Here is a 16,025-nt window from a genome sequence, read left to right on the forward strand (position 1 = left end):
CGGACACAAATTTGCCGCAGCACAATGAATGAATGGGACGGACAGACAGTGAACAGTTCAGGAAAAAGAAGGGGGTTGGGCCTATCATTTTACAGTGCAGAGAGAGCATGAGACGCAGCAGTCGAAATCGCTCAAATGCCTTCGGACCATGTGTAAGCATTGATGAATAGTCTAGACATTATGACATAAAGAACAGATCGAAAGTTCAACTATCATATGCTTTCCGAGTTTGAGTATTACGAGTAGTAATAGTGAATGGAAAAGTGACTAATTAGTTGAAGTCTATAGCTTCAGTTCCGAAGTTTATCAAACCAACAAATGAAAAGTTGAAAAAGTTAAAAGAAACCACTAGCATCTTGCTTTCAGGGAAAATATTAAATATATTCATTGCAGAGGACAAAGGCATATTTCGAATATCAGGGCCAAAGATTTGCGGTTGGAGTAGCCAGCCGACAAGTTTGTGCAAAAATGATAAGATGCTTTCAAAATGTTCAAACTTCATTAAACTGTTCACCAGCCGAAAGTTGACGAATGTTATCACTCGGCTGTCGGCTGGCTCTACCTTTTCAGGTACATTTATTCACATTACCCTATTTGTATAGCATGCAATTAAATTTTTCAGCCGGATATATTTTTCAATATTGAACTAACTATAACTAACGCGGGTCTCCCTTTTTTGGAGTTGGCCGGGCCTAAGAAAAGGAGCCAGAAACTTGGTTTTCATAGGCCTAGAGATGCAGTTCTAGCATCTCATTGTTTTATAAAAAATTTAATGTATCAAAAAAAAAGTAGGAAATTAATTTCATACTTTTTTATTCCACTTCTTGCTGTATTATTTTTTACACCTATTTCATTGTTAAAAGAAAAAAACGCCATACCATTGGGGACGCAATTTTTATAAAGGGAACAACACTGAAATTGAAAATAAAATAAGTTATTTACATTGTATTGATAGGTTTAAATCAGTGAACACTTGGAAAATATAGAATTTTATGAAAAAGGTTAACATTTCTTTCCAAACTAGCACCAAAGTCAAAAAAAGTAAAATAGCACAACGGTGCTTCTTTTACTAAGAGTACAGAAGGTAGTGGGACGTAATTTCATTACCTTTTGATAACCAATCTTTATGGTATAGTTTTTTTCGTCACATATTTTTTTTGCCACACTCGACTCCTCAAAGCACTAATCGTAAAAAAGCTATTAAACTGTTCCAAGTAGTGCACCTAAAAAATAGCTGAGATTGTGAACAGTTAGAAAAAGGAAGCATGTTGATATAAAATGCGCTTATCAATTATGAAGAAATTACTGGTGGGAACCTTGGGTCTGGACTTTATGTGTTTATGTGGACTTTATGTCAGGGCCACAGGCCTTATATGACTTTTAACTAAAATTATACCAAAATGGAAAACTGGAAAACCTATACCAAAATGGAACGCATTGCCAAACGGCAATTGCCGCTCATCACATTTTTTTTCAAACAAAACTTATTTACTCCCATTTGTTTGTAATGTCAATACTAGTCATAGTTCATCTAACCGAGAAAACATAAAACAATTATGTCTGAGTCAAACCAAAATGACCAGAAAAAAGTATGCGATTAGAAGATATTTTATAGAAGTAATGAGGGCTAGGAAAAATTAATTTTCATTAAGATTCGAGGAGCTCTTGAGCAAAAAAAAAGATTTTACAAATGCGGGCTATATATCTAAACAAAGGAAATAAATGAGCCACACAGCATGCCCTTTCATTGAGAAGCATGAACATCAAGAGGGCGGCCAGTGAAATGAAGACAAGAGGAAGCGGATAACTTGACTATAGCCTCTGCGTCTTACTTTTACTCTTGCCGAACGTATGACTAAGGACATTGGGGGAGACGGACGTGTGAAGAAGGTACTTGTTTTTCGAAACTTTACGTAGTTTCCCATGCTTCCCAGGAATAGGTGACAAAGTTTGAAACAAGGAATAGTGTGCATTTGAAAATGAAAAGTGGCGGAGACTTTTGTAACTTTTTTGTACCATTTCCCTGATATTGTTTCTACCACTTTTGATGTTGTAGAGTTGATACATTTTGTTGCAGACGCAGGGAGAGAAGATAGAAAATAATTTTAATTTCGTGATCATCACGACACATGCTCTTGTTGCTTTTCCTTTCCATGAAAAATAGAATTAAAAATATTGATTTAATGTTAATCAAACCGGAAAAATAGTTGTTGCTGGAAAATTTATTTAAAAAAAAACAACGAAAAAAGATCAAGAAGGTTCCATGCATTGAAATGAAATTTCGGTGCTCTTGGGTTTTGTTCAGTTCAAAAATTGTTCAGTATTTTTTTAACGTTTTTATGTTTTAGGCTTTGTTTCTTTATTTTTTAGTTTCGTCATTTTTTCTATAGTTTCGTTATTTCTAAACCTGAAAAATTTAGATTAAATTGAAATATTGAGTATCGAGAAGGCATGAAATCCCGAACATGGAAAAATATTTCAAATTGTTGAAATTTGTTGAAATTTTAATTGGAAGAAATTTATTATACACTTTCATCGCTTGTCCTATTAATTGGTTTTTTTATGCCCGAAGATACAAGTTACGCGTTATTACAAAGATACATTTTGATATTTTCATATCTTAAAAATAATTATTTGCAATACACGGCATTGCTTTTTGAAAATCTTACATGTACAGCAGAAAGTTTTAAAAACATATATGGACAAGCAAAATTGTCAATTCTCAAAAATTCGTTGGTAAAATTTGCTGAAATATTACAAGAAAATTATACCACTTTAAAATTACAACATGCTGATAAAATGCTCCTACAGCATGCTATTTTCAAATAAATATTTGTTCAAAAATAAAGGCTAACATTCAGGGAACAAACATATATATTATTCTCAAATTTGTTGCAAAATTATGTTTCAGATTCATAAGAAAACTTTCAAAATTTCACAATTTACAAGCCTCGGAAAATACCCCTACTGCATGAAATATTTGAATTGCTTTTTGAAAAATAACGATCGAAATTGAAAAACCATTTGTTCATTAAAATAAACATATTGGAAGTTTATACGAATAAAATATTTGTCGAATTTGATATTTTTCAAAATATACCTATGCGACACTAACCGCAATATGTTTTTAAAAACGAGAATATGTATCAAAGCTCAACTCGGATTGCAAAACCGCATGAAAACTTTCTTTAAACTTCTATTAATAAACTTCTAAGAAAAATATAATTAGTGCGATGTTGATGAGAAATGAGCAAGAAATGTGGGCTCCTTCGGGTTGAAAATGAGGAATAATCGCGAGAGACCGAGGGACAGAGCGTTTGAAAAGACGGCTCGGGGACCGAACTTGACGAACCGGATTAGACACGAACGGGAACGAAGGTACAGAACGTCCTCGTTTTTTACGAAAAAGATGAGTGTCCTCGCCGGCTCTCGTTACTAGGATACATGTAGTTTTACATTATCTGCACATCTTGTTTGTTTGCTTTTTGAAATGTGGATTTGTATGTTGTATATTTTGTTGTTTTCCAATGCAAGCTCTTTTGTTTCAGAAAGTTATACCGGTTTTCAAAACTATCTAAAAACTGGCTACATTCACATTGCCAATTTTTTAAAAAATATTTCCAATAAAAGCTACTTCTTTACTCTGACCTGACTTACTCTGACCCTGAAACGAAAAAACGTTAGATCTAAATTTCTACTTTGATTATAAACTTATTGCCAAACACATCAGACACAGTTTTACTGAACGTATCTATCAATGTATCTGCCACCTTCTATGCAGATTATATTACCGAAAAGACAAGTACTCTCACGCACCCTCCGTCTCTCAATCTCCTCTTCTCTTTTCGTCTCGACACAATACAACTGCCAACGAGCGGCCCGAAAGGGCGAAAGATCAAGAGACGGCAGACGCAGTAAGAAACGGCAAGAGAGCGCACGCAGACAGCACTGCAAAAAGGTCTCGCCGCGAAAAGATGCAACCAAGTTCTCGTCCACGACCGCGACGAAAGACCACTGGTTCATCGGTCTTTTCTGTATAATGATTGGCCTTTTCCATTATATTTAGTGAACATTTTTCTCGATTTGTCACATCACTCGTTCATTCAGTTGTCTCTTGCTCAGTTTACAAACGCATATTTGTGAGAAAAACAGTTACTTATCGTATATTTTGTTGTTAATTTCAATTTGAATATCTTTCTAGAGTTTCGATTAATGAAATTTAGAGAAATAATGTGCAATTTTTCAGGAATGGCTGCCGTTGACGTCAACCAACCAATCACCGGACACAAGTCCGCCATTATCCGCAACTACAATACTAACCCAAGACTCATCTACCAGACCGTATGCGGAGTCAACGGACCACTTGTCATCCTCAACGATGTGAAGTTCCCACAGTTCTCTGAGATCGTCAAGATTACCCTTCCAGACGGCTCAAAGCGTTCCGGACAGGTTCTTGAAATCTCCAAGAACAAGGCTGTTGTCCAGGTATGATAATGTATTCAATATACTAAAATAATGCTTACGTGATATTCAGGTTTTCGAAGGAACCTCCGGAATTGACGCCAAGAACACCATCTGCGAGTTCACTGGAGATATTTTGCGTACTCCAGTTTCCGAAGACATGCTCGGACGTATCTTCAACGGATCCGGAAAGCCAATTGACAAGGGACCACCGGTACTTGCCGAGGACTTCTTGGATATCAACGGACAGCCAATCAACCCATGGTCCCGTATCTACCCAGAGGAAATGATCCAGACCGGAATCTCCGCTATCGACGTCATGAACTCTATTGCCCGTGGACAGGTAATTGGAATTTGAAACTTTATCCAGATTAACCATTTTGCATATTTTCAGAAGATTCCAATTTTCTCTGCCTCTGGTCTTCCTCATAACGAGATTGCCGCCCAGATTGTGCGTCAAGGAGGTCTTGTACAGCTTCCAGATCGCCCACACGAGCAGACCAACTTCGCTATCGTCTTTGCCGCTATGGGAGTCAACATGGAGACTGCTCGTTTCTTCAAGCAAGATTTCGAAGAGAACGGTTCCATGGAAAATGTGTGCCTCTTCCTTAACTTGGCCAACGATCCAACCATCGAACGTATCATTACTCCACGTATCGCCTTGACATCCGCTGAATTCCTCGCCTACCAGTGCAAGAAGCACGTGCTTGTTGTCTTGACCGACATGTCCTCATACGCCGAAGCTCTTCGTGAGGTGTCTGCTGCTCGTGAAGAAGTACCCGGACGTCGTGGTTTCCCTGGATACATGTACACTGATTTGGCCACCATCTACGAGCGTGCCGGTCGTGTCGAAGGAAGAGACGGATCAATCACACAAATTCCAATTCTTACTATGCCAAACGACGATATTACTCACCCTATCCCAGATTTGACTGGTTACATTACCGAGGGACAGATCTACGTCGATCGTCAGCTTCACAATCGTCTTATCTACCCACCAATCAACGTACTCCCATCCCTTTCCCGACTTATGAAGTCTGCTATTGGAGAAGGAATGACAAGAGAAGATCACTCCGATGTGTCTAACCAGCTCTACGCTTGTTACGCTATCGGAAAGGACGTGCAAGCTATGAAGGCCGTCGTCGGAGAAGAAGCCTTGTCATCTGATGATTTGCTCTACCTCGAGTTCTTGACAAAGTTCGAGAAGAACTTCATCACCCAAGGTACTAGATTTTTTTGCACAGTGCTTTTACAAATTCTCATTTTCCAGGTCACTACGAAAACAGAAGTGTCTTCGAATCCCTCGACATCGGATGGCAACTTCTCCGTATCTTCCCACGTGAAATGCTCAAGCGTATTCCAGAGTCTACCCTTGAGAAGTACTACCCACGTGGAGGAGCCAAGGAATAAGCAGATTTGGAATTGTGTCTTCACCCACCTTATCTTGTCTCTTCATTCCATTCCACGCGATACTCTAATTTGCACTTGACTTTTCTCTCCAAGTCATATTCGTCTTTGTTGTTTCATAACTTTAGCAGTATAGCTATATATTATATAAGCATGTCCGCCATGCGCAAATCATTTTTCAACACCATCACCATCACCACCACTCCACAAAGTGATATTTCATTCTCGTCATGTAGATATGAAAATTTTTTAATTTTAGTCATTCCAATGTTTCTTTTTAAACCCCGATTGTTGTAAGTATTCACTTATAAATTGCGATACGCATTGCCCCCCGTGATAGCTGGAAATCCAACGTTGTTATTTTTTAAATTCTAATGCAATAGTAGGTTATATAGTAACAAGTAAATAAATGGAGCTATCACAAAAAAACGTTTTCAGATTTTATATTTAATTCATGTCTTGGTGACTGAAAAATGAGGGTTCAAAAATATAGATTTTCAGAGTTTTCAAAATGTTTTTTTTTTCACTTTCGATCCAATTTAGCGGAAAGTTCAATGCGCCGTACTACCTTCTCACTTTCCCGAAAATATGATGATCAATTATAAGACTATTTTCAAGGCACAAATTATGAGAGCGTTTACAGTATTTTTATTGGAAGTGAAGTAGTGTTCGTGAACTGTTAAAATTAATATAATTACTGTACATATGAAGTTGAAATGATTAAATATAATTTTTTAGAACTATTTAAAAATTTTTGAGCAATTTTTATGTGGCACTAAAAAGATGTTAGTTACTAAATTTTCACATAAAAATTCGAAAGTCAACCAAAAATATTTTTCGCTGAGTTTCATGTTTTCAACTTGTTTTGGTCATTTTTATATTCATCCTTTAGTATTTCAAAAATCTATTATACCATTTTCAAAAATTTACTAAATTGCCGAAACTTATAATCTAAATTTGGAAATGTCTTCATTATCTTAGACTTGTTTAATAATAATTGAAACATATTATAAGTTCCCTTCTCAAAAGACTTGCTAACTTTTTTTTTCTTCAAAAATACGGAAATGTACGAATTGGTAGAAACTTTAATGATTCTCTAATCCACTACCAAACCGTTACTGACGCTCTCATAATGTCCACTAGCTATTTTCAGCATATCTCATTGTTCTACGTCGACATGAGGTTTTAATGAATTTTTCAATGTTCTTTTTTAAAGGCCATAAGAGTAACGAATTTTTAAAATCTACTTTTACACCAGTTATGATCAAAATTCATTCAATATCTTCAAAATCTTTGAAGTTTTGTGCTTGAAGGATTCATTTATAATAATTACAAATTACAAAATATACATGTGTTAAAATTCAGACATCAATAACATTTGCTGGATCATTGTCTTCATAGTTGTTCCGCCTACTTGGAATGCCTTCCAAATCTTTCATCAGTGTCTCCATAACATCAGACGTCTGGAACACACATTCTTTAATTTCCAACATCACAAATTGAAATTCTCACCGGCTCTACATTGATTGCCGGTAATCGACGGCTACTAACACTGCCATTTCTCCCATGTACTTGTGGTTGTTCAATCTGAAAGTATCAAAATATTTTTGCATTTTTTTAATTTTAGGAAAAGCTTACATCCGGTTTTATAGTTTCCTTTGGGGGTTCACGCTTATCGAGAGTTTTTGTAACGTAACTCATTAAACGTTGCGCTGAAAAAGTACTGATAACATTTTCAATTTTGATCTCCAACATACAGAAACGACGCTTGCTCAAAGTTGTTTGAGTTTCCGATTCCTCGTCGCTGTCATAATCGAAGTTTGGCGAACTTCTGACGATTGACCTTCGAGTTCTCTGAAAACGCAACCATACTTTATTATGAAAAAAAAAAACGCTCACCTGATCGAATGTAGAATTTCTTCGTTGTTCGTGGAATGTGCACCATATTTTCAGAAGGCATAAAATGAGACCAGTCGTTAGTGATGCGAAAAAAATGAGTATGACGAGAAACACGACGAGGCCATAAATGGAATGGTCCGTAGTGTCAACAAGTTCAGTGGTCGTCTCCATCTGCAAATTGAAAATGCAAACACTTTTTAGCAGTGCCACTTGTTTACAGGAAATCTTTCAAAATCTTGAGAAATGTCCGGAAATTCAAATGAGATGGGATAAAAGTTATGATCGAACCATTAGCTGACAAGGAAGTTATCAAAAAAATGTCACTTGTGGGATTAAAAACTACTCATAAAGTTTATTATCAACAAGAATTAATCTTTCAAAAGTGGTCTCAAAGATAAAAACACAATAGTTTAAAAGTAGTTTAGAGTGCGGTTTAATGTGAGTTTGAAAAAAAAACAGACTTATTCTGACGCAAGTCTCTTTCCAATTAGAGAAAAAACGTGCTCAAACTATTCTTGACACTATGTCAAAACGGATAGAAATGACACTAGACCATAGCGAACTGACTCATTTCAATGTACTACATGATCTTTCTCACAGAATATTTTATGAACTTCAGAATCCCTTCTGATGTTTGATTAGAATATTGAAATGAAACTTGTGGGAGTTGGCGCACAAGTTTTAGAATTTTTTGAAGGGCAAAAATCGGGAGAAAGATTCAGTTGAAATTTAAAAAATAAATAAATTGAAAGTTGTAAAATTAGTATTTTCTCTCCAAACTTTGAGATAACTCTAGAAAATTTAAACAGGTAAACTTATGTTATAAACTAAATATATTCCTTAACTTTCAATTAATTCACAAGAGCTGAAGGAAGCTGAGTGTCCCGACTTTTTTTTGTTTTGATTTACTTTGATTAAAACAATGAATTCACTTGCGGGTTATTATGCATATTTTTTTTTGCTTGGGGCGTTTAAAAATAAAGTTACATTTATAATAGGTTGGCAACCTAATTCCTTCACCTTTTTATTACCTATTTGTTGAAAATTAATTTGAATCAAAAACAAAGCAATATGTACAAGTTGACAAAAAAAAACGATTTTAGCTAAATTTGGCTGATTTTTGATTCTCCATGAAAAACTTCAAAGTTTTTTTTTTTGAGAAAACGCATTAGAATATTGGGGCTACTGGGAAACATATAAAATACCAGTTAAATGTTTTAATTTTGAAGATTATATAAAGATTTTTTGTCCGTCTTTCAAAATCATGATTGAGAAAAACTGAGATTTCAGCACTTTTTGACTGAACCTAAAAAAATGTTCAAAAATTTATTGACAAATTTTATTTTGATATTGTGTCATTGTGACAACACGTTTTGAAAAAAAAAGGATGAAAATAATTTCCCACTGACTAAAAATCACCACTTTAAAATTTTTTTTTAATTTCTGAGTAGAAATTTTGGATGAGATGTATTCAATTTTTCAATGTTTAAAGATGGTGTGAATTTTATTGACGGTTTCCCCTTAAATTTGAAAATTTTCACAGAACGACAAATACTACAAAAAATGAAAAAAAAAATTGACCCGTTTTACAAAGATTATTATAAAAAACTTGTGGCGCAACTAATAAAATTGGTCAAAATATTCTATTAAATTGCATCTTAGAAAAGAATTTTCGAGTTGTTGTATATAAGTTTTAAAAAAAAATTCCAAATTTCACTTATAATACGCTAGTTTAAAAGTTTCCCCTGGTTTGAAAAAAAAAATAGTAGTCTTGCCTAATCTTGTTTTGAGCATACTTACTTTGACGATGAACTTATTACACGGGCTGTCAACAGGTATCATGCTGTTCCATGCTGACCTAAAACATAATTATCAATACTCAGAAAAAGAGAATATCAGTGTCTGAAAGCAACACAAGAAATTCCCTAATGAGAAAAGAGCCGAGAAAAAGTTAGAAACAGGCAATGGGTGGGCGTGCCCCGCTGGTGTCAGATTATTTGGAGATGAAGAAAAAAGCGGAAAAAGAAGAAGAGTCAGAGATGATGACGACAACAAGTATATTTTTGGGAGAAGGGATACCCAATTGAACCAATTCGGAACTGCTTTTCTTACGACACATTGCTTCGTTTGTTGCGTATTCACTCGGTGGTACAAGTTTATTTGTAGACTTTCTGTGACATCAATCCGTCATGGAATGTTTGGCAGAAAAAAATGAATGATGAGTGAGAGGAAATGGCTAAAAAAAAAAGAACAAGACGAAAGGACGGATAAGACAAAAATAAATGACATCGCCCGAGCCAATTGGATATGCTTTTGACACAACCCAAAATCACCGTGACTCCATTTTTGGCAATGAGCTTTCTGAAAATAACTATTTTTAAAAGACTTTGCTTTTTAGATCCAAAATAGCTTCAAACTGCGGCATTTTGTAATGAGACGTTTTGAAAACTTCTCAAAAATCCTTATGCTGATTCGTTTTGAAAAAAAAAATATATTTTCAGCTGAAATTTTGCTAACTTGTAATTTTATGTTAACTAATTATAGTTTTTGGATCAAACTCATAAGTTTTGGATTTTTTAAACAAACATTTTTCACGTGTGCTTGGCGCATCAGGCAAGTTGAAAAATGGGATATTTTCCGCGCTCGGCTAATTCAGGAAATTTGCCGCACACAACAGGTTTATTAGTGATTTCGGATCATATCGTATCCACTGAAAAATCATTTTGATTAACGAATTAATAAATTACCAAAAATCTGTTAAAATATGATAATTGAATACAAACTTACTCTTGCAAGTTCTGCTTTTTTCAATTTGTTAAAACTTGAGAATTCAGCTAAAAATAGTTTTTTTTCCAATACTTCCAGCAGGAATTCATTACAAAATTGGGTAATTCTCTATCATCTTGGTTTTGAATAAAACAAAGTCTCTAATTTCGGAACTCTACCTTTAAAATACAATAATTGAAAAAAAATTGTAGAAAACCTAGAGAAAACCAAAAAAAATTCCCGGTTGCTCCTTGAATAAACTGATGCAAGAGAATAAAGATTGCGTGACGCCAGACAAATCTAGAAATCTCATTAACGCACATTTTAAGTGAACCCGTGGTCAAGATTTGTTTCGAATAATAAAAGATTTCTGGAAAAACGCGGTGAAATGAATTTGAGAAACAACAGAGAGGCATATTGAAAAAGTGCAATAGGTATTGCCAAAAAAACATGAGTCAAATGAAAAAGGGAATTGGAAATGTGAAAACCTAGATTGATTTTTTTTTAAGTTACACCTAATAACTTCCGGTTTTTTGTTGTTGTAGGAAACAATAGATTATCTGTAAATTACATTTTGTGTTTTTTGAAATTTTTTTTCCCGCCACATTGCCTACTTTGCTGTTGGCCAAGCAATTTAAAATACTTTTAAAAGTATATAGAACTGCATCAAAATAAATAGCGTCTTACAGAGCGCGCCATCGAAAATTCAAATTTAATAAGGTCCTCAATAAATGACTGCTACCGACTGCTATTAAAATGTAAATTGGAGTGCATGATAAGTGACAAAGAAAGACAATTTATCAGTTAATATACTTGAAATTTTGTGTTACGCACATTCTATTTGGCTCTTCGGGGTGGGTAAATTTTCTTTAAAAAACAAATCCAAATTACCTCCCAAATTTCAATTCGTAGTGCAACTTGCCTGTAAGTTTTCAAGTCTATATTGCTACGTAGATATCGGCACATGCCGATATACCGAAATTTTTTTTTCGGCGCTCGGCACATGCCAAACCTAAAAACGTCGGCACTTTGTCTGAGTATCACAAGCCATCTAGTTTTTGTTCTATAGTGGCACGCGGTGGTACAGCAGCTAGATGAGTACAAACGCGCTCAACCGAACAGATCCTAATTTTACCAGTTAGAAAATTTTCAATAAAAAAATCTCTTTCTAGAAAAGGTAGAGATCTTACTTGCGGTCACTCATATGCATCGCTAAATCAAATTTAAGGTTAGTTTTTGAGATAGCAACCAATATAGGTTTTCAGACTGAGTATCATGCAATCTATTTTCTGTGCTACCGTCTGGCAAGTGGTACATTTGTGCAAATGCGCTAATGTATTCATAGAGCGAATCATCTGTCCCTGACCACCTGAAATATAAAATTTTTTAAATGGTTAAAATTAAAATCCACAAATGAATTCATATTTAAAAAAAAAAGGAAACAGAGTGACTAACGTCGACGAGCACGTCGACGAGCAAAAGATGATCGCATGATCGAATGAATTCTCTCATAGAAAGATTCTTCAGTGGATGCACGGGGCGATGTTGGTGGTGGCACTCTTCTCGGATGATCGTGTCCTTTTTGTTCTTCACTTTTGGCTGTTTTGCTTTGGTGAGAAGATCGACGTGGCTCCTCAGGTGGAACTTGTCGCTTTCTGTCCTCACTTGATCTCTTTTCTCTTCCGGTCTCGGCTCGCGGTCCTTCATTTCTGGCAGATCTTGAAGATCGGTCAGGCTCTCTTCCTAATCTGCAAATCAAATAATTTTCAAAAATTCTAGGAACGTTTAAAACATTGCTCGACGCCAGGAAGCCAGGGAGCAATTTCCCTTTTTGCAAGCCAAATTCAATTTTTAGAGCCAAATTGCTGCAGCACACAAAATAACAATTAAGCGATACTTACTCTTCAGCTCCATGCGGGGTTCCCGTACGATTCTGCTTGGAGCGGTCTCGCGATTGAGACGGTCTTTGACGAGTATCACGATAATCTGGCTGTGCACGGCCGCTTGGCTGAGCGTTGGATCCGGAAGGTCGGACCGATCTTTGTCGGTTCCGGGGAGTGACTGGTGGTGCCCTTACTCCGGACATCTGACTGTCGTTTCCATCATCGAAAGCCCTGAAAACTGGGACACTAAAAATTATTTCGTCGCAAAAAACTTACATGTCGGCTGTACGGACGCTGAAATTAGATCTGGATTGAGATGGGTACAATCCTTCAGCTGGCATCTCCGTTCGTCGGCGATTGGTGCCCGATTGAGACGCAGAAACGCCTTCGAATTGCATATTCCTTTGCCCTTCTGGTGGATTCCGAGTTGATCTACTTCTGCTGCTGTCGGTTCCATCATCGAAAGCGCTGAAAAACAAAAACTAGAAATTATTTCAATTAACAAAAATTACATATCGGCAAGGCGTTGCGATAATTCTGATTCTGACAAATTGGCGCCCGTTGGCTCATCCCCAGGTGGACTGCGGTTGTCTCGTGGAGACACTCGAATTGGGTGATGACGTTTCATGACTTCTCGCGTGACCTGTCGATGATACTTAGTGATCACTGAAAAAATTGTATTTATTACAAAAAAAATGTCAAAAATTAAAGCAACATTCCGTGACAAAAAATCAGGTTGAGAAAAAAGCAAGATGTCAGTGAAAAATAGTGTTTTGCAGTGCGTTCAGTGGTATTTTATATAAGTTAAACTAACAGTACACTTGGCGACTCTACAAGGATTTATTATAGACAACTAGTAACACTAATAGACAAGTAACGCAAGAACATAAAGTAAGAACAAAAGCAAGTAAAAGTTAAGACTGATTCGATGAGCATCTCCTGTTGGGCGGTGTTGTACACGTGTCTTGTGGTCGTCGGTGTAGACGTGGAAAGGTCACCACGTGGCTGCTCGCGTCCGTCATCCTTTTGTGCATGCGGTAGTGGTTCACGTGTTTAATGGATTGACGTCCTTGTTCTTGGTTGCATGATGAAGTTCTCAGAGCAATGTGGATGTGGATTGTTGGTAGTAGTGATCTTCGCCAGTAGAGTTCAATTACAGTAATACTTATGCAATAATTATAGAATAATTATCAAGTCGTGAATAATGGAGATCCTGCTCCATGCTATTCGCGACAAATAGTGCTTCGAGACCATCCGTAATTAATAGGGCTCCCTTTAAGCTTGACATGGATTTTATTGATTTTCAAGTTCATTTTTCGCACTTTTGGAGCATTTTCCAAAAATTTTTTGTAAATACTGTATGAAAAACTTTATTTTAGCCATTTTCTACGTGCCAAGTACATTTTGTGAGTTTAGAGAGGGCAAAATTTCGATTTATAGTGACATTTCGTTAATTTAAAAGCTTTTTAGTAGATTAAAATAAATAAATTACGTGAAAATCAAAGAAAATTCATTTAAAATCGACGGAAATAGGCGAGAATTGTAAAATCGATAAACCATATCGTGTACAGTAACCTTAAAGGTGCACACCTTGAAATGTGTTTTCGCTTCGAGACCATCCGTAATAAATAAGGCTCCCTTTAAACTTGAGGTGGGTTTTATTGATTTTTAAGCTAATTTTTCGCAATTTTCGATCATTTTCCATACAATTTTTGTAATTTCTGTATAAAAAAATTTAATTTTAGCCTAAATTCCAGAGACAACGTCGGATTTGTCGACTTGGAAGACCACCGCGTTTACACCGAATCTTGCACTGAGGTTTGCAATTTTTCAGTCATTTTTTTTTTTTGCAAATTAAAGTATTTTAGATTGAAATCGGCGGAAAATCAAAGGACAAAATCACCCATCGAGTGTTGAAAGTTGTGGTGAAGGCGACCGGCCAGGAATCTAAACTAAACCACTATCAATGGGCTTCTTGGCCGGACCATGGGATGCCCGATTCGTGTGACACGGCGCATCGTCTCTTGTCGGCTGTCAAGAAGGATAAGTAAGATTTTTTAAAAAGATTTTAATCTCATTTTCCAGCCAAAAATCGAGAAAATCTTCCAGGAAGCCCGTAATTGCTCACTGCTCGGCTGGCGTTGGACGCACCGGGACTTTGGTGTTGATCGAGTCGATGATTGCCGCACTCCGGCATCCGAGAAAGCAGAATGTGAAGGATTCATTCGTCTTGTTGAGAAAAGACCGCGCAAGAAGTGTTCGGGTAATTATTTATAAATTGAAATAACTTTTAAAGGTGGAGTAGTGCCAGTGGGGAAATTGCTTTAAAACACGCCTATGGTACCACAATGACCAAATATCATGATAAAAAAATTCAAAAAATTTTCTAGATTTTATATGATTTTTTGAAAATTGAAAAAATCTCTCGTTCCGGTTTCGTGCAAATTTTTACAAAATTCGCATGAATGTAGAAGTTTTCATCGCCGGCAAGTGTGAAGCGGCCGCGATCCCAACATTGAATGTTCGGATAGCGGTTGAGATCCTTGAACTTTAGAAACGCCGTACATTCCGAGTCGGGAAACTGGAGAGATATTAATTTATTAATTTATTTATTTACGCTCTCGAGCCATCGGAGAAAGATATTTATATCTTACAATATTTCCGACGGCTTTGTACTCTTTCGTCAGTTGCTGTGGAGTGCTCATCATCACCGCAGAAGCCCACTTTTTGATCATTTCCGCACGTTGCTCTTTCTCTTTCGGCTGAAAATTTCAGAGTTTTTGTGTTAAAAAATCTTCTACAGAGTTCTACAATACCTCCAAATCCTTCTTCTCACTGCCCAAATCATCATCATCGTCGTTCTTCTTCACCTTGGCATCCTTCTCATGCGACGGTTTTGGCTTTCCGTTGTTGTCAGGAGGCTTCAGGACGCTTTCCGGAGTGTCCTCCATATTCGCATTTTGCTCCACAGACCGCTGGCGCTCCAATGGAGCCGGCTTCTCATCGTCTTCCTGTAATAGTCAGGTTATCGAGTTTTCCACAAAGTTTTACTGGTCTGGCGTGCAAATATCTCGTAGCGAAGGGGCCTCTCTGTCGGCATTTTCGCGCCAGAAAGTAGGTCATAATATTTACTAGAGGAAATACGTAGTCCAGTTGTTTTATTGCTTTATTAGACTCAAAATTGTCTGAAAACCCGGAATTTCATAATAAAACTTCATGAAAACTTCTCAAAAAAAAGTTATGACGCCTCAAAAAATGGCCCTAAATTAGTTTAAATTTGAAATTTGACCGATTTGTCAAGCGGCTGGAAACTAACTTTTTTGATATTACCGTCTAATTTTGAGTATACAATGTAATTATCGTGCGTTTTCAACAGTTTTCAACAGTTTTCAACAGGTATTTTAAAGTCGATGGACGGCGAGATTTGGTTTTAAAAAATTAAAAATCTCGCCGTCCATCGACTTTAAAATCCCTGACTAGCGGGCCCTGCGGGCCCGCCAGTTGTAGGGGGTGTGAGGCGAGTCCCCTTGCCGGGCGTAGGCTCTCGGCTTCGCCTCGAACCTGTTAGAAGGTTCGTGAAAATTTCAGTTTCAGTAGGTCGATGGGAGT

General features: G+C 36.6%; 4 protein-coding genes and 1 pseudogene across 5 annotated transcripts; 2 read left to right on the plus strand and 3 right to left on the minus strand.

The window, feature by feature from the left end:
- Positions 1-4,246: 4,246 nt before the first annotated feature.
- Positions 4,247-6,289, plus strand: vha-12 (V-type proton ATPase subunit B 1). The gene is made up of 4 exons (NM_076310.9): positions 4,247-4,485; positions 4,535-4,804; positions 4,856-5,684; positions 5,732-6,289. Exons 1-4 carry the CDS (start codon positions 4,249-4,251, stop codon positions 5,869-5,871), a joined length of 1,476 nt encoding a protein of 491 aa, NP_508711.1. The 5' UTR covers positions 4,247-4,248; the 3' UTR covers positions 5,872-6,289.
- Positions 6,290-7,171: 882 nt separating this feature from the next.
- On the minus strand, positions 7,172-9,684 carry F20B6.4 (Envelope glycoprotein UL132). Its single transcript, NM_076311.5, has 6 exons — positions 9,568-9,684; positions 7,768-7,938; positions 7,626-7,722; positions 7,507-7,580; positions 7,381-7,455; positions 7,172-7,331 (listed from the first exon to the last, which is right to left on the minus strand). Exons 2-6 carry the CDS (start codon positions 7,936-7,938, stop codon positions 7,230-7,232), a joined length of 519 nt encoding a protein of 172 aa, NP_508712.1. The 5' UTR covers positions 9,568-9,684; the 3' UTR covers positions 7,172-7,229.
- A 2,287-nt stretch (positions 9,685-11,971) lies between these two features.
- Positions 11,972-13,082, minus strand: F20B6.5 (Serine/arginine repetitive matrix protein 2). The gene is made up of 4 exons (NM_076312.5): positions 12,929-13,082; positions 12,693-12,884; positions 12,435-12,647; positions 11,972-12,281 (listed from the first exon to the last, which is right to left on the minus strand). Exons 1-4 carry the CDS (start codon positions 13,042-13,044, stop codon positions 11,984-11,986), a joined length of 819 nt encoding a protein of 272 aa, NP_508713.2. The 5' UTR covers positions 13,045-13,082; the 3' UTR covers positions 11,972-11,983.
- A 1,091-nt stretch (positions 13,083-14,173) lies between these two features.
- F20B6.1 lies at positions 14,174-14,703 on the plus strand (annotated as a pseudogene). The gene is made up of 3 exons: positions 14,174-14,234; positions 14,285-14,463; positions 14,526-14,703. Coding segments are annotated over exons 1-3 (418 nt in total).
- A 322-nt stretch (positions 14,704-15,025) lies between these two features.
- F20B6.6 (Tyrosine-protein phosphatase domain-containing protein) lies at positions 15,026-15,367 on the minus strand (the record flags this gene model as incomplete). Its single annotated transcript, NM_001373275.1, has 2 exons — positions 15,026-15,178; positions 15,233-15,367. The coding sequence occupies 2 exons, from the start codon at positions 15,365-15,367 to the stop codon at positions 15,026-15,028; spliced, it is 288 nt and encodes a 95-aa protein (NP_001359997.1).
- Between the last annotated feature and the right edge of the window lie 658 nt (positions 15,368-16,025).

This window comes from Caenorhabditis elegans, chromosome X (genome assembly GCF_000002985.6).
Source record: "Caenorhabditis elegans chromosome X".
In the NCBI taxonomy this organism is placed as follows: domain Eukaryota; kingdom Metazoa; phylum Nematoda; class Chromadorea; order Rhabditida; family Rhabditidae; genus Caenorhabditis; species Caenorhabditis elegans.

Bases quoted from the DNA above. Each gene is read 5' to 3' on its own strand.
- vha-12 (NM_076310.9), top strand. From the start codon at position 4,249: ATGGCTGCCGTTGACGTCAACCAACCAATCACCGGACACAAGTCCGCC. The intron at 4,805-4,855 runs GTAATTGGAATT...GCATATTTTCAG, and splicing joins ACTCTATTGCCCGTGGACAG to AAGATTCCAATTTTCTCTGC. The intron at 5,685-5,731 runs GTACTAGATTTT...CTCATTTTCCAG, and splicing joins GAAGAACTTCATCACCCAAG to GTCACTACGAAAACAGAAGT.
- F20B6.4 (NM_076311.5), bottom strand. From the start codon at position 7,938: ATGGAGACGACCACTGAACTTGTTGACACTACGGACCATTCCATTTAT. The intron at 7,581-7,625 runs GTATGTTGGAGA...GTACTTTTTCAG, and splicing joins TTTGAGCAAGCGTCGTTTCT to CGCAACGTTTAATGAGTTAC. The intron at 7,456-7,506 runs GTAAGCTTTTCC...TGATACTTTCAG, and splicing joins AGGAAACTATAAAACCGGAT to ATTGAACAACCACAAGTACA.
- F20B6.5 (NM_076312.5), bottom strand. From the start codon at position 13,044: ATGAAACGTCATCACCCAATTCGAGTGTCTCCACGAGACAACCGCAGT. The intron at 12,885-12,928 runs GTAATTTTTGTT...TTTGTTTTTCAG, and splicing joins TCGCAACGCCTTGCCGATAT to CGCTTTCGATGATGGAACCG. The intron at 12,282-12,434 runs GTAAGTATCGCT...TTTGATTTGCAG, and splicing joins ACCCCGCATGGAGCTGAAGA to ATTAGGAAGAGAGCCTGACC.